We start from the raw sequence: 21,876 nt of genomic DNA, 5'->3' as shown, positions 1-21,876 counted from the left end.
GCATGGTTCAGATTATAGGTCTTTTCAGGTTACCCGGTTTGGATTAGCGAGTGTCTGTATACTACTGTATGTTATTGCTATTATTTTAAATTGCAATGTGTAATCAACCTTGAATTAAGTGCAGTCTCTATAAAAAACTTTTCTGATCACGCAGGCTGCCCTGTTGATCTTGTTGAGTAATTGTAATCTCTTTAGATGAGAGTAATCCAGCTATACAGAGGCAACACAATCCAAAAGAGTTGGATTCACATTTGAGAAAAGCAATTGTAGCAAAATGCAACAAAGGAAATGGCTATAGAACAGTATCAAAGATATATGGAATACCAAAATCCAAAAGTACCTGTCACAAAGACGGCCGGAGTGGGTGGCGTCAGACCAGAAGCAGGGAGTAAACAGACAGAGACGGTGGTGATGATGAGCTGAGTGCAATGGCTGCACTCAGCGTTTATTTAACAAATAAAAGGGTTGTAAACAGCACACAAAACAGGACACGGCACTTGCGCCAAAATAAACAGACATACAAAACGACTAAACACTAACACACAGGTGAAACGGAGACGAACAAACACGGTGAGAATACACTTATTATATTTATAATTACGCTGACGATTTTACTCCTTCTCTCTCACCCGTTCTCCACTCTCTGAACACCTAACCCTGAGTGCAAGAAATGTGCGTCTATATATACTATTGTGCTGGGATTCAATTACTAATTAATTATTCACTTGAATCCCAGCACGTGAATTAATTCTGTGCAACCCCGTGCTCACATATTACATTTAACCAGCACGTGAAGTGATTTGTGCTCTCCTCGTGCCTAAATACAAATCTACACTTTAAACACACGTGAAACACAGACCCGTTTATATCCCGTGTACCAATCTATACACCAACATTAACATACGCACGCATACATACATACACATAACACAAATGCACACAGGGGCGGGGCGCTTTGCCACATATACCCCCCCTTGTGCGCAGCACACATGGCCTCAACGGCCACCTCCCCCCTTAAAAATCCAGCAGTCCAGGACAAAGTCTCGGGCTGGGAAGGGAGGCTTCAGTGGGCCCATGGCTGGCCATGCTGTCAGCACCCCTGCCGGTAGTGGCACGGCTGACAGCCTGTTGGTCCCGTCCTACAGCGAAAAAGCTGCGGGGGCAGGTGGTCCCCCGACCTCCCCCTTCTTCGTAGCCGGCAGCTCCCTCCTGTGGGGCTCCGGCCACAAGAACTCCTGCAGTGAAACTGCTGCTGGGGAAAGTGGTCTCCAGACCTCGTCCCCCTTCTTTGTAGCCGGTAGCTCCCTTTGGTGGGGCTCCGACCACAGTACTGCCGGCAGCGAAGAAGCTGCAGTGGGAGCAGGTCTCCGGACCTCCCCCACGATCTCCGGAAGCGAAACTGCTGCAGTGGGAGCAGGTCTCCGGACCTCCCCCACGATCTCCGGCAGCGAAACTGCTGCAGTGGGAGCAGGTCTCCGGACCTCCCCCACGATCTCCGGCAGCGAAACTGCTGCAGTGGGAGCAGGTCTCCGGACCTCCCCCACGATCTCCGGCAGCGAAACTGCTGCAGTGGGAGCAGGTCTCCGGACCTCCCCCACGATCTCCGGCAGCGAAACTGCTGCAGTGGGAGCAGGTCTCCGGACCTCCCCCACGATCTCCGGCAGCGAAACTGCTGCAGTGGGAGCAGGTCTCCTGACCTCCCCCACGATCTCCGGCAGCGAAACTGCTGCTGGGGTTGGTGGTCTCCAGACCTCCTCCCCCTTCTTCGTGGCCGACAGCTCCCCTTTCTGGGGCTCCGGCCCCCGTACTCCCCGTGGTGGAGGTATGGGAAGCAGAGACAGCTCCTGCTGTTCTGCTTCTGGCAGTGGCAGAGGCAGAGGCAGCTCCTCTGCTCCTGGAAGTGGCCGAGGCAGCTCCTGCTCCTTTGCTCCTGCCGGTGTAGGTGGCGGAGGCAGAGGCAGCTCCGGCTCCTCTGCTCCTGCCGATGTAGGTGGCGGAGGCAGAGGCAGCTCCTGCTCCTCTGCTCCTGGAAGTGGCAGAGGCAGCTCCGGCTGCTCTGCTCCTGCCGGTGAAGGTGGGAGCAGCGTGTAGTCTCCTGCCGATGGAGGTGGGAGCAGCGTGTAGTCTCCCCCTTTTTCAGGGGACTGGTGCTGCTCTGCCTCTCTTGCAGCGGACTGGTGCGGCTCTGCTTCTGAAGGGGAAACCAGCAGGCATTCTTCCTCTGCTGGTTGTGCTGGGGAAACCAGCAGGCATTCTTCCTCTTCTGGTTGTGCTGGGGAAACCAGCAGGCATTCTTCCTCTGCTGGTTGTGCTGGGGAAACCAGCAGGCATTCTTCCTCTGCTGGTTGGGCTGGGGAAACCAGCAGGCATTCTTCCTCTGCTGGTTGTGCTGGGGAAACCAGCAGGCATTCTACCTCTGCTGGTTGTGATGGGGAAACCAGCAGGCATTCTTGCTCTGCTGGTGAAGGTGGGAACAGCTGCCTCTCAGGCTTCGGATTCCCGCGGTCCCCCCGTCTGGGCGCTGGACGCTCGCGGTCCCCCCGTCTGGGCGCTGGACGCTCGCAGTCCCCCCGTCTGGGCGCTGGTTCCTCCTCTTCATACTGGGTGGGGCATATGGCTAACGTGTGCCCATAAGCCCCACAGCCAGGGCATAACTCTGCGGCGAGGTTCTTTAAAAAAACCTCCCAGCCATCATCCTCGACCTCCTCCCTTTTGGGCTGTGGACGCCCCGACTCCTCCCTTTTGGGCTGTGGACACTCGGGTTCCCCCCACTCAGGCGTAGGACGTTCGGGTTCCTCCCACTCAGGCGTAGGACGTTCGGGTTCCTCCCACTCAGGCGTAGGACGCTCAGGCTCCTCCCACTCGGGCTGTGGACGCTCAGGCTCCTCCCACTCGGGCTGTGGACGCTCAGGCTCCTCCCACTCGGGCTGTGGACGCTCAGGCTCCTCCCACTCGGGCTGTGGACGCTCAGGCTCCTCCCACTCGGGCTGTGGACGCTCAGGCTCCTCCCACTCGGGCTGTGGACGCTCAGGCTCCTCCCACTCGGGCTGTGGACGCTCAGGCTCCTCCCACTCGGGCTGTGGACGCTCAGGCTCCTCCCACTCGGGCTGTGGACGCTCAGGCTCCTCCCACTCGGGCTGTGGACGCTCAGGCTCCTCCCACTCGGGCAGTGGACGCTCAGGCTCCTCCCGCTCAGGTACTGGAGAGGGCAGCGACTGCTCCTCTCCCTCTTGCTCACTGGAAGGCATCCCTCCCATGTCTGCAGCTAGGTAACCCAGCACCACAATGGTGAGGTCACGAACGGATGCCGGGTTGTGCTGTTGCTCCCAGTCCTCCCATCGTTTCCCATCTCGCATCTGCAGTGCGTGAATAACCATGGGGAGGTCACTGGCGAAGTTCCCCTCGGGGTGCACCAGCCAGTCCCATATTTCCCGGGACGGTGGGGAACCCGGTGGCAGTGGGGGTAGAGGGGTGGCTACTGCCCCGTTGTGGCTGTCCTCCTCCCAGCCCGGCATGCAGGATGAGGGCTGCAGCTGTTGTTGTTGCTGCTGCTGCTTCTGCTGCTTCCTGCAGCTCTTTCTTCCCATCCTCGCTTTATTTTTTTTTATTTTTTTTTCACAAAACCCCCTCTCCTGGTCTGACGCTTGGAGGCGCTATTATCCCACGATGTCACAAAGACGGCCGGAGTGGGTGGCGTCAGACCAGAAGCAGGGAGTAAACAGACAGAGACGGTGGTGATGATGAGCTGAGTGCAATGGCTGCACTCAGCGTTTATTTAACAAATAAAAGGGTTGTAAACAGCACACAAAACAGGACACGGCACTTGCGCCAAAATAAACAGACATACAAAACGACTAAACACTAACACACAGGTGAAACGGAGACGAACAAACACGGTGAGAATACACTTATTATATTTATAATTACGCTGACGATTTTACTCCTTCTCTCTCACCCGTTCTCCACTCTCTGAACACCTAACCCTGAGTGCAAGAAATGTGCGTCTATATATACTATTGTGCTGGGATTCAATTACTAATTAATTATTCACTTGAATCCCAGCACGTGAATTAATTCTGTGCAACCCCGTGCTCACATATTACATTTAACCAGCACGTGAAGTGATTTGTGCTCTCCTCGTGCCTAAATACAAATCTACACTTTAAACACACGTGAAACACAGACCCGTTTATATCCCGTGTACCAATCTATACACCAACATTAACATACGCACGCATACATACATACACATAACACAAATGCACACAGGGGCGGGGCGCTTTGCCACATACCACAGAACAAATTCAACTGAAACACTTAAAAGAAGTGGATGTCCAACGAATGCATAAAGCATATGCGCTTTACCTGTAGCTTCCTTATCTCTAATATTTTATATTATTGTTTTTAATCTTGATAGCCGCATCAGGATTTTTTTTCTAGAAGTTTTTAAATTACTATTTTTTTTACTGTTTGTTTGTAGCTGTATATAAATTATCTGCTGGTTCCTGAAATTAATTACACTGTTTTTTTGTTTTTTTTATCCTTTGGCCTTAATTGTGACTTCCATTTAAGATCTTATTTTTTCCTGTTCTTGGTCTTTGAACTTGCGATTGATTTCGATTCAGCGACATCTTAAATTGAAATAAAAACACATTGAAATTTCTGAGCACATTCGGTGTGTTTAATATATTTGTCTTATTTCAACATCTCACTTTTGATATTATTATTTTTTCAATGTATGAAACCGAACAATGAAATGCTTTAGCCATGTTATCAATTGAAAAAGAAATGATGGCTGACATTCCTGACTTTAATAATAAAGTAATCGAAAAATCTGCCACGATAAGACATCGCAGAGCAAACTTTTTGTATCGCTTCCAACAAGAAACAGATCCACTGGACAGTGCTTCCACCACTGAGATTGGCCCCCTGGACCCCACCCCCTCACCTGCATCTGAGGTGTGAACACCCAAACATTTTGGCCTCCAGCCACCACTGCTCTCCACTATATCACTGTCACTGATTTCCAACAGGGGACCATTCGTAACACATCTATTGAGAAAAAGATTTCCAAGATTTTTCAAATAGACCTTGATGAAAGTATTAGCCAAAATGTTCTACTTGACTAAATATCCTACAGTTTTACCTGAAAAAAATCCAAGCAAAAATTCCTTCTCAGGGTTCAGTGACAACTTCTTTAGCATCACTGTGACATTCTAATAATATGTTTTTCTTGTTTATGGTTAAATTACTTATTTTTCCCCAATACATCTGCAGTGTTTTCAATTATTTTGTATTTCTCAATAACAGCCTTGCACAGTATTGATCATTTTAAGGCTGGGTTGGGCTGGATTATAATAACAATGAGTTTCAATATGTTTCCATGCACGCAGCAATGGGATTCAAACAGTAGCTTCTTTGTTGGTGTCTGTTAACCTGTTTGACCACCGTATAAATCCGCTCTCAAATGAAAAAGTCCACTGAGCTGTAAAAGAAAACGCCACAATACATTAAATCCCTAATGGAATAGGTACATTCCAGATGAGCAAGCAGTGGGCCACAGCTGAACCCTGAGGTTCTGACCTCTAAAGTCTTTGCCAGCAAACACCTGTCTGCTGAGACAGTTTATCCTTTAGACGCCTCCCTCTGATACAGGCCACATGACTCTTTATCAGGATAGCCAGAGACTTTGAAGATCGGCATTACTAGCAGGGCACATTCCTTCCATCAAAGCTGACATTTTCTCTGAAGTTATTTTTTTCATGCAGGGCTTTGGGAGTCCACAAGAGCTTGACCTTTCCTGGCATCAAGGAGTACGAGGTCCTGCCTCTAATTTAAACTCACAGTTCTGCCCACCTATGGGGTTCTACCAGATCCGGAGGCTGTTTCTTCTTGTACAATTTTCCATCCTGTTTTAAGATGGTAATATTCTAGGTTGGAACAGATTGTACAATTATGGCAGGGGGGTGTCTATTTTAATGATCCAAAGAGTAGAAAACGAAATACCATCGCCCTTAAACTCATAAAAAAACTAGAACATAGACGTCTTTCTTTATATGTGAAGGTAACAATTAATCTCCTGGGGGAAACACACCTGCAGGATTAATACAGAGTTTAATGGGGAGTTTAAGGTGAGTTCCTGGGGAGACCGAGTCAATTTTATGAGGCAGACACCACTTTTTAAACATTTTTAAAGATGTTTCAATTTCATAGGGTTGGCTTTTTAAATTGGGTCGCTATCTGTTTTTTTAAAAAACAAACTGCTTTTCGCAAAGAACTCCTTGCATAGATTTCTTACTCCTTGGGTTTTGGAAGTTACTTATTTATAATTCATGCAGTGTAAAGGCTTCTTCTCCTATTCCACTGATGTTGAAATCTCATAATTACTTCTTTGATGATTTTTACCTGCTACCTTTTGATCTATAGTTTGCCATTGATTTTCAATCAGTTTGCACACTGGGAATTGTCTAGTCATTTTTCAAATTCAAATTGTGGGTAAATACAATTGGCTGTATTTGTAAATCCCCCCCCAGTATAAAGAATTGACTAAAATATGTGATATAAAATGATGTAATTGCAGCGTCAAGCCATTTTTGGGTGGAACAAATAATCCAGATTCAATAACATAATATGATACTTCACTAGGTTTCTTGAAATAGAAGCAGTGGTTGTGTCAGATTCCAGTTCTTGGAACGCTACTTTGTTTGCACAGGCACTTCCAACATTCCAGTTATGAAATTACACTGTTCTCAAAGTTTAGAATATTTTAAACACATCCTTAGGAAGCGTGGTGCTTCTTGAGTACAGTTGCAAAAATGTTAACATAGTCCACAGGGAATCAACATTGCAATTTTGATATTCACAGAGGCAGGGCTAGTTTATTTTGTGAGCACAAAGTAAGTTAACAAATTGTTTCCTAAAGCATTAGTGTAAGAAATATTTTTCTTGGACCATATCCAGCTGCTTATGAATAACCTCAACAAGTAAGTCCAGAACAGTTATTACCAGCCCTTTTGTATTTGACTTCCCCTCATTCTCAGAGTTGAACGAGAATACATTTATTTGGACTTGACAGTGGAAAAAATCTGATGTTGACTTCGGCTTTTTTAAAGTCCAACACATACTGTACAAGTGGAAAGCTTTGATGAGAAACTGGATATCAAAGGGAATTATCCCAACACGTCAAAATACTAACAGATTACATTAAACATAACAGACAACACTTATTATTTGTTTTTAAAAATACTGTAAAAGGCTGGATTAGTTTGCTACCAAAATAATGTTGTCTTTCAGCTTCAATTTATCAGTCTAACAAAAATATCAATTAAAAACGAGCAAACAGAAAGTTAAATTATGAAAACATTTAGAAAATAGACATCAGTTATAGTTGAGTGTAAAACATGTTTTTGCAGCTTTGTAGTGGATGTTTCATACAAAACATTACCAATGGAATGGTTTTCCTCAATTTTAAAACAGAAATTTTACTAAGATATAACACTGTTTTAAATGGGGTTTGGCTCTCAGTTTTTAAACTCTTATTTATCTTTTCAAATGTGTGGGAAAATGTCTTGAATTACTGATGAACGGTTCATACATTTGGCACGTCAAATACAATTGATAACTTGAAAACACAAGCCTGCTGCTATACCATTGTGTCTCAGATAAAATGGTTGTCTTTGGCAGAACTCAGTCTCTTCTGTCCCATAACAAAGACCTTCAATGACAATGCAACGTTGTTTTTTTTTTGTTGTTTTTTTTACTAAGGGGTAGCACAAATGCAACTATAACGGTATGACCAAAAACAGGTGGTACCACAACAGCACTGTTTTCAGATTTTGGTATGAATCAATACACAGTAGTCAGCCATCAGATCGACACTGCTGTGCTACCATACCAGGATCACTGTGCAATATTGTATCCACATCAATTGTGCTACCATTGCTTTAATGATACAGCTTATTGAATTGCTAGGGTTTCTCTGTGGTAATAGATAGCGATATTTTAATGTTATTGAAATGTTAAATCTGTAAGGGCATACAAGATTGGAGAAGTGACCTCTACTCTATAGATTGTTATACAGTGTAGTTATATAGTCATTTATTGGTGTGTGTCCTTTTGAAAAAGATGCACTGGCTAGTTTTAATGTTCTAAATTAAACCATTTCTTACCCAATTTGAAATGGCCAATTGAAATGACCCTCAGTGCTACAACCCTCTTAACGATCCAAGAGTGACCTCCATTCCTGCCCTCAAGTCATTCACCTTATTTCACTGGACAGACATAAGCAACCAATCTACTGAACCCTGGAGGGGAAGGACCAGCCAGGGAAGTGTTTCCGATGAACATGACTTAAAAACTTCAACAGTGGTGTAATGCCTCAATAGAACCCTCATGAATTGTCTAGTTACATGTTCCTTTATGTACAAGTGAAGAGTTGGTGATACATTCTATACATATCAAGGAGCTCCATTGTCTTTGTTTGTTATACTCCAGAATGTAATATACTGTATAACTTTAAGAATTGTAATCACATTGGAATGTAGTGAAGACAATCAATTTTATGTAGGGATATAGCAACCTAAAACCACTTCAAAGGGCTACCCTTTTCTGTTTTAAAACTGGTGGTGTCTGTGTGTTGAGTGGGAAGGCAAATTGGTTGCTGCAGTTTTATTTAGTAAAGGGGTCAAGGTAAAAACATAATTGCTTGGAGATGCATTCAGCATATACATTGTACTAAAAGTAAGGGCAGATACTAGAAAGTCTTATCCTATTTTAAAGAAAACTATTTCTTTAAATTAGGATGCTGAAACTGGTGGCATTAGTAAACATGACTCAATGCCAGTAAAAATGTCCAAGATCTGTTCCCAACCCCGCATCAAATATATTTCTCTTCTAAGTGTAGCATGATCCTCTGATGTGATGCAGTTTCCACATTTTCAGTATGGAGTACCAGCTCTAAACATCCCATTTACCTAGTGCCTTAAAAAGTGACTGTAAATACTAAATATGATAGTAAACGATGAAAGATTGTTTACACAAAAGGTTTCAATGTTTGCTCTATTAAATGTTGATTTTACAGCCATAATGTTGAATACACCTACCATTAGAGCCAGTTTACTGTAAACCTGACTTCTAATGATGCAACACTCCAAGAAGGGCTCTCATATGTTCATGATTTAAATGGCAGAAGTATTAATATTACTCTTTGGATTACTGTGTTAGGAGGTAAAGGGTGTTCGGTGTAGTCTGACACTGGTGAAATGAGAGAAAGTGGTTAATGAGTGGCTGGAGTATGGGATTATTTTAGACAGAGTCATCATACTGTCAATAACAGAAAAGTACAGACAGGGTTGTTACAGCATTGCGATGTTCCAGGGAATTTGATAAATATGGTGAAAACATTGAATAATGCAGAAGTGTTTCTCATTATTAATATTAACAGGCGTGCTATCACCCCGAGAGAATTCTTTATTTTTATTTTTATTTTTTACAAGGAATCAATACAAAATTTAAATTAATGTTAACAAGCCTCAAGGTACATTCTGTGCATTATTAATGATTAATGACACATTCCTATGATTAACTAGTGTTCAGCACTACAAAGCAACGTGAGACGATGGCAGAATTTTCTTTTCTAAGACTTATTTTTCGGCAGATGTTTCCGGTTCCCATGATATATACCACGCTTGGGGTGGTGATAACCTTTAACCACCCCAGAAGTGGCATTTATCATCAGAACCACACGGCCCAAAGTGGTTTATACCGCTTATAACACGGCTACCTGTCATTTGTGGGAAGAAAAATAATTAAAATAATGAAAACACATTTAAATTAAGACAAAACCAGAAACTTTTATTGTGTATACATCCGCAGTGTAATACAGTCCCAAATTTAATTTAATTTAATTCATTGTTCGCTTATTAAAAATAAATTGCACATATTAGTTTATTGTGAATTTCTGCATCGAAAGTGCCACCTCACTAGAAACTAGAGGACTGAGCACAAGCTGTGATGATGGGCGGAGTTTCAAATGACACTAGGAAGTAAGGGGAGCAGCTGCGATGGAGACTGAAGCCGGATCTTGAAGTAGGTTTGTGAACTCGTATGTGAGGCACACATATTCCAGTACGTTTTCATCCTTTTGGATCTCAATATATGTTTTTGGTTAGTTATCGGACACCCTCACGTCCAAGTCGTGCCAGATTAAGTTGACGATCGAACCAGACTTTACGCACCAGTCCGACCGCGGTATCGGGACAGTGCCTCAGTTTCCCGCAGACGCTTCAAATCCAGGCCGGTAATTCGAGGGGTGGTGTCTGGTCTGATCGTTACCTGCTTTTCTAAGAGTTTTCCTGACTGACAGGAATACATTATTGCTGGTTTTAAACTGGCTGTCAGCAGAGATGTTAAAACTACTGTTAAAATATGTATTTAGTCCAGCTTAGCGTTATAAAACTGGAGACTGAATACTGGTCCTCAGATGAACTTCTTGCACTGGTATAAAATTCCCTTATGTTGTTGAGATTCTTTGGACTTATTTCCATAAAATGAATGTCCATATTTTTTTCTTTAAGTACATTAACCAGTCCATGCTGTAGTTTTTTTTTTGTATTTTTTCAATCTTTGTTTTCTTCTATTTCATTTAGCTGTTCCTCATCTATTGTTACGTGTCTACTCTTGCTGGTGCACTTATTTTATTTTATTTTTTTTATTTTTTTCAGATGGACTGCTGTCTTCACTCAAAGTTGGTGTTGTACCAGTTATGTGGAGTTTCATCCAATAGGTGAAATGCCACTCATTTTTGGCAGTGGTTCTGTAACTAATAACAAATAAAATGGCAGTTTGTAATGGAATTTTGAATGTAGCGGTGCGTAGTGATTTATTCAGTGCGAAACGACTCATTAGTATGCAAGCCGTGCTATACGTTATATATACGCATGGTCATGTGATGCGGTTTAACCAATCATGGGTTATTTTTCCAAGCTGTGCATTATGAGCATCAACAATTTACTATTTTCTACTATTATAACAACCTTGACTTGCATAAAGAAAGAAAAACACTGAGTGAAATAGCTTGCATCACTTGATTTTCAAGGTGTTGTATCCGAAACATAATCAACAAGTACAGAGAAACATCAAATATCTGAAGATAATATCCTTAAGGAATAGAAAGAAGACAAGCGTTGAAAAGTCGTTGTCCATCAAATCAACAGTCCAAAGCACCTTTGACCATTGTTCCATAGTCCGATTTCTGTGTTCTTGTGCGTATTTTAGGCTTTTAGTTTTGTTCCTCTTTCTTAACAGAAAATGACTTTAATAGGTCGCGGGTAGATCTACGAAGTCACAAAAACCTTCGTACTGTTGATTTGATGGACAATGACACATGTGTGTCACCTGTCTTCTTTCCATCCCTGTAATTACAGTAGGAATCTATTAATTACTATGAATCTAAAGGAATTTCTCTTAAGAAGGAGTCAAGCCCATATCTGCAGCTTGTCTGACATCAGCCACACCCTCCGGCACCGATACTGTCATACCGTTCATTGACTTCGAAAGGCAGATCTGACAGCCCAAACGTGAGCTGAAAGACAAAAACACAAAAAACAAAGAGATCTTCATTAGTGAAAAGGCCAAATCATCAAACACTTCTTCAAAACTCTTTAAAAAAGTACATTTTTAAAACACAGGTGATTAAAATGTCAATGTAATGCTGCAATCTTAGTAAATCCATTAAGACAAATTTGTTGGACCCTTGGGTGCTATTGGCTAAGAATTCATGAGTTGATTTTATGCCTTCTAATAAATGAGTTCATGTTGTGTAGCTGTCCAGCTTATATTTGATCCAAAAGTTGTTCAAATAAAAAATTCAGAATAAATATGTATAAATGTATAATGTACATATTGAGCTCTAGGTATTTTTCTTTCCTATCTTGACTTTTTGTAGATTTTTGTGACTTCATAGACCTACCCACGACGTATTAAAATCATTTTCACTCCTGTAACTTAGTTTCATCCCTGCTGCGGTAGTTTAATTATGACTGTTCGTTTCAAACTATTTTCATATGCAAATTTAAGAATCTCATTATAATATCGAAGTTTCGCGCTTACCCTTGATGTATTATCATTTGTTCCTGATTTACGACTCCGTTTGTGCCTGTTATTTTACGCATGCCTCTCACTGGCGTAGATTCAACTAACTGTTCATATGTGAAACTTCCTGTTTAAACGTTTACAGGCTTTTAGTTACTTTAAAATAAAGCACCTTAAAATATAAAATAAACCAAAAAAAACTTTATTAATAGTCTATATTAAATAACAATGGCAACTTTGTTTTGGTTTCTTTTATATTTTAAGGTGCTTTATTTTAATAATGGAAGGGAAACACGGAAACAAATCACTGCAGAGTTCTTTAATTAAACACAAACTGAAATCTTCTCAGTAATTATGTAGTGATTGACTATTGACTGCATCCTGTACATTCCCAGAATGTCAACCAGTGAGTTTACATGAGCATAAGAATTCCGATATCAAAAGTCATGTAAACACAGTTTTCGGAAAATGTATCGGAATATTCTGAAAGTCAGTTTTCGGAAAACAGCACCTAGAAATTTCCGATTAAATTCCGAAAACTAACAAAATGTAGATCATGTAAACACACTTTTCGGAAAACCTATTCCGATAGCGTACTGCACATGTGCAAACTTTGACCATCATTCCTGCACGTGGTTTTAGAAAACAGAGAAAATAATAATAATCTGTAGTCAGTCTGCATGCATCCATTTGTCTAGTTAGGGATAAAGTAATACATTTGTTAAAGTCTGTATGTATTTGTTAATAGCCCATACTGAAGCAGCAAATGTTTTCCAGCTTTAAAATGACGTGATCATTTAAAATAATATCTGTAAAAGAAACTGGTAATATAGAATAGGAAGAGCTGTTGGAAAGGCTGATTACACATTGTGGAGAATCTGAAAAGGTATAGGATCGTAATCTTTGAATTTAAAGACCTGACACTTCGATAAAGCACTATATTGGATTGGTCTCTGTTCTATCGCAGAAATGTCTGGTCTTCAAATCCTACTTAGGCTACTACAGTACTTTGCATGCGAAAATATCCTGCATTTTCTGAAAACTTCAATCCATGTATACAGTTGAATTCAAATTAGATTTTGTATTGTTAATCATGTAAACACAGAAAAGTGACATTTTAAGAAAATCAGTTTTCTGATTCAGTTTTGTCATGCAAACGTACTGATTGTTTTGCAATGTGAAAGCATTGATGAAAAGAACAGCCAGTTGTTATCAAATTAGCATGTTTTTGACATGTTAAAACATAAGAACATAAGAAAGTTTACAAACGAGAGGAAGCCATTCGGCCCATCTTGCTCGTTTGGTTGTTAGTAGCTTATTGATCCCAGAATCTCATCAAGCAGATTCTTGAAGGATCCCAGGGTGTCAGCTTCAACAACATTACTGGGGAGATGGTTCCAGACCCTCACAATTCTCTGTGTAAAAAAGTGCCTCCTATTTTCTTTGTGACCCCTGGTCCTTGTTTCTTTTTTCAGGTTGAAAAAGTCCCCTGGATCGACATTGTCAATACCTTTTAGAATTGTGAATGCTTGAATCAGTTAACTGCGTAGTCTTCTTTGTTCAAGACTGAATAGATTCAATTATTTTAGCCTGTCTTCATACGACACACCTTTTAAACCCGGGATAATTCTGGTTGCTCTTCTTTGCACTCTTTCTAGAGCAGCAATATCCTTTTTGTAACGAGGTGACCAGAACTGAACACAATATTTTACATGAGGTCTTACTAATGCATTGTAAAGTTTTAACATTACTTCCCTTGATTTAAATTCAACACTTTTCACAATATATCCGAGCATCTTGTTGCCCTTTTTTATAGCTTCCCCACATTGTCTAGATGAAGACATTTCTGAGTCAACATAAACTCCTAGGTCTTTTTCATAGATTTCCTTCTTCAATTTCAGTATCTCCCATATGATATTTATAATGCACATTTTTATTACCTGCATGCAGTACCTTACACTTTTCTCTGTTAAATATCATTTGCCATGTGTCTGCCCATTTCTGAATGCTGTCTAGATCATTTTGAATGACCTTTGTTGCTGCAACAGTGTTTGCCACACCACCTATTTTTGTGTCGTCTCCAAATTTAACAGTTAACAAATGCCACACAGTTCCAATAAAGGTTAGCAGGTATTGCACAGTAATCTTGATTGTAACTGATAACCTTTTTGGGACCATGTTTAATGCTGCCATTTAAAGGTCTATTAGTAGTAGACGGTTACATGACAGTCTTCTATAAAACTGTCACTACCATCAGTCTAACTAACATTAAAATGACAGACGGTAACAAAGAAAAATCACATGAAACTACATGAATCTTATCAGTAGCTCCCTCTGAAATACAATGCACTTACGTTTCAGTGAGTCCATAAGCCAAGTCCAACATGTCCATTTCTTCATCAGTGATTGGGTCCAGCTGCTTAAAGATGTTCTCATCAAAGATTAAATGGCAGGTGGAACATGCCAATGTTCCTTCACAGGCACCTGGAAAACAAAACCATCATGGTTAAAGGAAATCAAACGAAACTATTAGGGATCCATTCATTTGTATAATTAAACTGCAATAAACAGAGCAGTTATAAGCTGACTTCAGAGCAATCACTAGAGAGTCAAGTTTATCAAGTCATTTTCACCTCCCAATATTGTGGAATAGTATCCCTATTTATGGTTTAAACATGTACATTTCGTTTTTTCATAAGCTCTTTGTGACATCTGGTGGGCAAACAGTGAAATTGCAATCCATTTGAAAGTCCATTTCAACAATTATTTTTTGAAAGGGAAATCTATTTGTTGTGCAAATCCCCTGTATAGTTTATCCATCGTAAAACAGAGACCATAAAAACTATGGTCAACATATTCATATTTCCAATTATAACAGAGTGCACATTACATGTATTAAGATATCTTTCACACTTCTTTAAACATCGCTTGAAACAGCTGGTGAAGGATATCTGAGTAAATAAAAATAATAGCACAACACATGAAGAAAGGTTCTGTATTACAGCAAGTGCATATACTGAGTACACTGAAAAGAACTAACAAACGAAAAAAAGAACTGGTACATAAACTGGCACATGCATTAAAAGTACTTGAAATATAAACCTTTTGACAGCCTACCATTTTCTGACCTTACATGGGTCACGTTTTGGTATGTGTACCACATTCTGACGATGTACCACTTTCTAGCCTTACACCAGTACCCTTCTCTTTAGTGTCTCTGTGTGAAAGGAGTAAGTGAATGTCTCATCTGTTTTATATTTAAGATATTTGTTGGTACACACTTCCACTCGATAAGAAATTAAAAAGCAAACCGAACAGGGTATTATTTTATTACCGGTACCATACATCGATATGACAAAAGGTTTTCAAATAATATTTGGATTTATTATGGACAAATGGTTAAGTGCAAAAGCGACAGTAAATGTATTAAGTAGCTGATATAACTGTACTACTGTTAGCATGTTTTTTTTATACATTTTGGTTAAACTTTTGCTCTTTGCAATAATTCGTAATAAAAACAAAAATGGGGAAAATCTGACCACACCAGAATATTTTGGAAATGGGCACAAACAAACAACATTACCAAATGTGAGGAGGTTGAGGATAAAGCTGCATTGTTTTAATGTATTATTTGGGGTGCTGAGGTATCGTGTGTTTGTGAAACAGCAGCTGCAATACCTGCCTTTTTGCGTTTTAGTAGGGGAATTAAAATTACAATTGGTCTCTATTAGTATTAAGCTTGCGGAGGCTAAAGAGTTTATGGTGCGGTGTGCACCTTATGAAATATGTTCAGTTTTTCATTTGTTTAGGTAACCCAATACTTTTAAAACTGCCCAGTTATTAAACCAAGGCATATTTTCGATATGGTTTATCGATTTACTGAAATACCAACCCAGTCCTAACAAAGTTATCAGTAAACATCAATTGGCATGTGTATTATTTGACAGTTGGTATTTAATAGTGATGGGTACCAACATCAATATTTTGATATGATATCGATAATTTCCATATGGCGATATCATGGGATTTAAAAAAATAATACTTTGTATGCTCACAGAGACATACTTTTTATTGCTAATACTGCTAAAAATACAAACACAGTATAATCAAGTTTATTTTATATTAAGATACAACAAACCCTATAAACACCAATCACTGTCAGTCTCATAGTTAAACAGCACACACTAAAGTATTATTTAACCATTTTATTCTATTGATTGGTGTTTAGGTACCAAACGCTACTTGCATGCTGCATGTAACTAATGTTTATTAAATACATGTGGTTTAGCTGGAAGAAGATATGTGTGTAACCATGCTACCTCAAGTCTTCAACAAAATGTAAAAAAAAAAAAAATGTAAATTTCAAAATACTCTGTTTGCCTTTCGTTAGTGAAAAATAAAACCTACATTTAGCATATTAGTGTACATTATCCATGAGAAAAAAACAACAACTTACCAAATCCATCAATATCCAGATTTTTGTTAACAACAACATCTAATAAAGAATCGCCAATTTTCCCCTCAGTCGTGATTTTTTCTCCATCTCGGTTTATGAAATGGACTGTTACTTTGTCTTCTGATCTGTTGAGAAAACCAGGAGGACAATTAAAAAAAAAGTAAAGCTTGTTTTTAAAATAAAGTTAAACTATCAGCCCTAGGTGTTCCTTATAACGTTATCAATATGAAAAACAGCATATGAGGAAAAGGTATTTGCATTTCCTTCCTCAGCTATACATTGTATAGCAGAAGAACGCTTTACCTGGTTCAGAAACAAGGGCAAAAATGTTTCGAACGATATTTGGCACCCATAATTGAACATTCGGATCAATAGGTATCAGTGGTTAGGAGGCTGTGTGGTCCAGTGGTTAAAGAAAAGGGCTTGTAACCGGGAGGTCCCTGGTTCAAATCCCAGCTCAGCCACTGACTCATTGTATGACCCAGAGCAAGTCACTTAACCTCCTTGTGCTCCGTCTTTCGGGTGAGACGTTTTAAGTGACTCTGCAACTGATGCACAGTTCACACACCCTAGTCTCTAAGTCACCTTGGACAAAGGTGTCTGCTAAATAAACTAATAATAATGCACCCAGAAACTCGAGAGCGGATGTCAGCGAGCCACCGACCCCTGGAGCCCTGCAAGTGTCTGCTTTTAAGCTCACTGGGCGCTTGGCCAGCAGGGTTCACTGTAGCGCAATGAGGAGAAACAGTCCATGATGGTTTTTCCTCTCTAACCCACGGCAGTGCCAGAGTAAATGCGATGATTCCCCAGTGAAGACCAGCAACCGTGCACAGCCAGGACGTGAACCTGCACTGTATGACTCCCCCTGCACACCATGCCGCTGTGCTTTTACCAGGAGAGCCACTCAGGGACCCCTCTAGGACAGGGCTTTGTAAGACATATTTCGAGCTGCTCGTGATGTAAAAAAAGGTTTTACTTCCTTGTTTTAGTCCAACCAAAATCTTTAACCCCCGCATTCATCGCCTTCATCGGCTATGAATGCGGCATCAGCATTTTCTACAGCAGAGCGTTGCAGTTTAGACAAACAAAATGAAACGCTCAGCCAAACAAAAACAGCTTAAGAAAGAAGGTAGGAAACATAGAATATATCAAAATAATATGGGTCAGAATATATTACCACACAAAAATGTTTCTTGTTGGTTTCATCTGGTCAGTAACAAAAATAAAATTTAGGTCGACTTTGAACAAAGTTCTCTCTGAAGCATAGCAGTGTAGCCTACCTAGACTGAACTATGAAAGCAGCATTTTCTACAGCAGCACGTTGCAGTTTACACAAACAAAACGAAACTCAGCCAAACATGTTGGCTCTTGCATTATGCGCAAGGCCCTGTGTAAATCGCGAAGATTCGTGAAATTAGCCCAATACCGTGATTTTTACAATATTCTTAAGAATTAAAAATAAATTTCATAATTATTATTTGTATTGCATACATTTTTTCTTTTTAAAAATTCACATTACCAAAGCTGTACTGCTCTGCTGCGTGTACTGTTAGACATGCACACAGTGCGATGCAGTGATTGTCATGTGACTATATGCAACCTAGGCGGGGAATTAAAATACTTCACACTGCAAACAAGAAAATAGATGTCTGTAAAAAGGCTAAAAACGTGTCTGCAGCAGATCACGAAAAGCAGTATCCAGCAGGAGTTTTACACAACTATGGAGGTAAGCTCTTCTGTACATCCTGCAACATTACTGTAGATCAGAGACATGCATACCGCGGCCTGTGGGTCTCATGCGGCCCATTTATCGTCTGACTGCTGCCCAGTGTATTAATTCCATTTCACTTACGAATATATCGCAAATATATTATATATATATATATATATATATATATATATATATATATATATATATATATATAATTTTTTTTAACTTTGTTGACTTGCTTTTTCAAATTTCCTTTGGTAGGTTGGTAGAACTTGTTAATGAGGAGCGCCTTTTTGTGGAACCAAGAAAATCAATCAAGTAATTACCAAGATATTTGGGCTTTTCTTCGCGCATGCATGGCTGTTTTTTAAAATAGTTATGAAAAATGCTAGTATAGGGGCTCATCCCTATTGTGAATGAGGTAATACTATGACCGTAATATTATATATTATATATATATAAAATTTAAAAAAATGGACACTGTAGGCTATATACTGTAGCAACCCATTGACCTGCCCAGTGGGGGTGACTACCTATGTTGTCTGAAGTGACCCCACCTACTGTACCAGTTAAGCAGTGTGTGCTGGAAAGTCTTGTCAGAACATGGCGGTATTACCTGACAATTTCCCGTCTTTTTAGGCTTTGTCAGCTCTTACTGTCACTTAAAATGTAGTTTTTTGTTTTTATAGATTGTAAATTACAAGCTGCCCTTCAAAATGTATACAAATACAATAAACCAAACTCGTACGCTTGGGACACTCATTATTCTCTTCATCCATGGTATTTGTACATCTGCGTGCAAACGACTTTGCTTCGTGTATAGCTATAAGTGACAATTGTGGAAATCAACGCTGTCATGTCACATCACCGTGCCATGTTTACAACACAGTGCATTAAAGCTTGTGGTTTGAATACTACGTATCAAAACAGCCCATCACAACAATAGGATATATGTGTATTTGGAAACATATTTCCTATTGAAATATGTCTATAGGCTATTCACTTTCGGTTCACCACAGGTGCCTTCTAAGAAACGTATGTTAGTGAATAATACAAAATGTATGCACTACTGTAGTTATTTTCACATTTGTGAAATTCATGTTTTAAAAATATTTTAAAAGTTTCAGAACATTTATTTCTCTAAGTATACATTTTATGTTGTTTTTAGCAATAATTTACATTGATAGTTGAGTACTGTATATGACACAAATAGTTAAACAATTACAAAAAAGAATCACGTCCTCGTTTCATTTTACCTTTCTTCTTTTAAAAATGATCTAAATAAGCTGTCTTAGAGGCAGGATACATCTCTTTTTAATTAGATGACACATCATTTTTATTTATGTGAAATGTATTATAGAAGAAGTACATTTTATCCTGAAAAATGTAAGAAAAAAATAGACAAAGATTAATGCTATCTGTTGAATACGTGTGATAGCTAAAGGGCCAGGTTGCTGGTGGGATATTTAACATTGGGCGGGCCCTATAGAATTAAAGGGTTTGCCTACGTGATTACTATTTACCATACTTAATAACTACTTCAGAGAGAAAAAAAAACTGTTTCTGCAATCAGGGCAGCTCCTAAACAAAAAGCTCAGAAAAATGGATTAGTTGGCTTCATTTATTGCACAGTCAAAAGATAGGATATTTAACACATTTCATCACCTTTAATAGTAATAGTTCAATAGTAGAAAGTGGCTGAAAAATAAATCCTAGTACGAATCGCTTTGAAAGTGGAAATCAAAGAGAGAAGATGCAGTTTCTTCTTAGGCAGACTAGATTTACAGCAGTAAAATAATCACAGAATTTGATATTATTGAATTGCTACTGTGTATGTAATAACTATACTTGTGTAGAAATGAAAGAACACGAGTCTCTGCATTCACTTTCAAGATGGTATTAGATCAAACATTGCCAAAGTGAAAATACAAACCCCTCGGACTGGCTTCCCCGTTGCTTGGAAGTCAAAGTTATTCGCAATATTGCCATACTGTCCCAGTTTAAGGACTTAGAAATCTGGTCACCTTATTCTTAGGCAATGTCCAGTAAATGGAGGGCAGCAGTGTGGAGTAGTGGTTAGGGCTCTGGACTCTTGACCGGACGGTCGTGGGTTCAATCCCAGATGGGGACACTGCTGCTGTACCCTTGAGCAAGGTACTTTACCTAGATTGCTCCAGTAAAAACCCAACTGTATAAATGGGTAATTGTATGTAAAAATAATGTGTAAAAAATAATGTAATTGTATGTAAAAATAATGTGATATCTTGTAACAGTTGTAAGTCGCCCTGGATAAGGGCGTCTGCTAAGAAATAAATAATAATAATAATAATAATAATAATAAATGTAGATTATGTGTTATTACATAACATGTATTAATTGTGATAAGGTTACAATGCATTAATTATTTTTGTTGTTGATTATTAGTCGCACATGACACACTGTCATGCTTAGATGTCGGTCCCACACTTTTTTTTTCATTGGTGTGTGCAATTCAGACGTTATGAAAGAGCACTTAAGAACAACAGAACAAGCCTTTCATAAAAAAAAAATTAACCGATAGATTTTCTGAGTACTAGAAATAGGTGTTGACATTAGTTCTCTCTGGACGTCAGAATTACTAACTAAGCGTGAATGATCTAACCAATAAATATATGTATTACAGTAAAATATTTAATAGATTACATTAGTTTTACATTCAAAACATAGGTTCATTTCCGTATCCCACAGCGTCTTAAAAATATCCCCACTCTTTCCTACCTGAGTGTCCCAGTTGATGAGCTGAAGGCTCGGCTAAATCCGCAGGCCGTGTGCCGCTGTCCCCTCAGTGTCCTCAGCGGCGTTTGCTTAGAGATCATAGATCGAGATCTAAGTAACAAACTCTGGGAGAGAAGGAGGCATCTCTGTGTTACAGCTGCAGTCATACTTGAAACAGGTTCAATAAAAACTCAAATTAAAAAGTATTTGTTTTTCTGGAGAAAAAGAACCCCCCGACAAGTCCCTTAACGTGAAAGGTCCGGCTGGTTTCGTAGTGATCGGTATGCACTTACACGACACACTGTACCTTTGCTTGCTAGCCCTGGGTTATTTTTTTCCAAAGTGACGTAATTATTGAACTTCTGATAGTATTCTTATGTAATAATGTGATTTACATTTTAACTTTTTTTTTTTTTAATAATGAGATTTACATTTTAACTTTTTTTCAGAAAATACTTAAATAACTGGTTCTTATTTATTTATGTTACATACTTTCAAGTGTGGTTTGTAACAAATGAAATAACCTACGTGTGCTCTCTCTCTCTCTCAATTAAAATGTAAAACAGATTGACATGTATCGGCATCCATTTTTAAATAATTGTTGATGAACCCTAGTTATGTGTATTTAACAGCAGTTTTCATTGAAAAACAAGAATGTAAAAAAAAATGTTTCGTATTTTCAACTTTTGTCAGCATGTTGTCATGTCTGGCGTTATAGCACTTTTAACAATAATACAAAGTAAATAATACTTTCCCTTAATAAAAATAATAATAATAATAATAATAATAATAATAATAATAATAATAATAATAATAAACTACAAGCAACATTTCACTGCCTATTAATCTTAAAACCCACTAGATG

At 39.4% G+C, this 21,876-nt stretch overlaps 1 protein-coding gene across 1 annotated transcript; it reads right to left on the bottom strand.

Moving 5' to 3' along the window:
- Positions 1-9,831: 9,831 nt before the first annotated feature.
- On the bottom strand, positions 9,832-21,325 carry fdx1 (ferredoxin 1). Its single transcript, XM_059030247.1, has 5 exons — positions 21,319-21,325; positions 21,015-21,136; positions 16,547-16,671; positions 14,445-14,574; positions 9,832-11,581 (listed from the first exon to the last, which is right to left on the bottom strand). Exons 2-5 carry the CDS (start codon positions 21,110-21,112, stop codon positions 11,464-11,466), a joined length of 471 nt encoding a protein of 156 aa, XP_058886230.1. The 5' UTR covers positions 21,113-21,136; positions 21,319-21,325; the 3' UTR covers positions 9,832-11,463.
- Between the last annotated feature and the right edge of the window lie 551 nt (positions 21,326-21,876).

The sequence above is a fragment of the Acipenser ruthenus genome, chromosome 9 (assembly GCF_902713425.1).
Source record: "Acipenser ruthenus chromosome 9, fAciRut3.2 maternal haplotype, whole genome shotgun sequence".
In the NCBI taxonomy this organism is placed as follows: domain Eukaryota; kingdom Metazoa; phylum Chordata; class Actinopteri; order Acipenseriformes; family Acipenseridae; genus Acipenser; species Acipenser ruthenus.
The sequence above is the reverse complement of the archived record's forward strand: the minus strand, read 5'-3'. Positions and strand labels throughout refer to the sequence as shown.

Coding starts and splice junctions, on each gene's coding strand:
- fdx1 (XM_059030247.1), bottom strand. CDS start 21,112: ATGATCTCTAAGCAAACGCCGCTGAGGACACTGAGGGGACAGCGGCAC. Junction 16,672..21,014: donor TCATCAACTGGGACACTCAG/GTAGGAAAGAGT, acceptor TTTTCTCAACAG/ATCAGAAGACAAAGTAACAG. Junction 11,582..14,444: donor GCTTATGGACTCACTGAAAC/GTAAGTGCATTG, acceptor TTTGTCTTTCAG/CTCACGTTTGGGCTGTCAGA.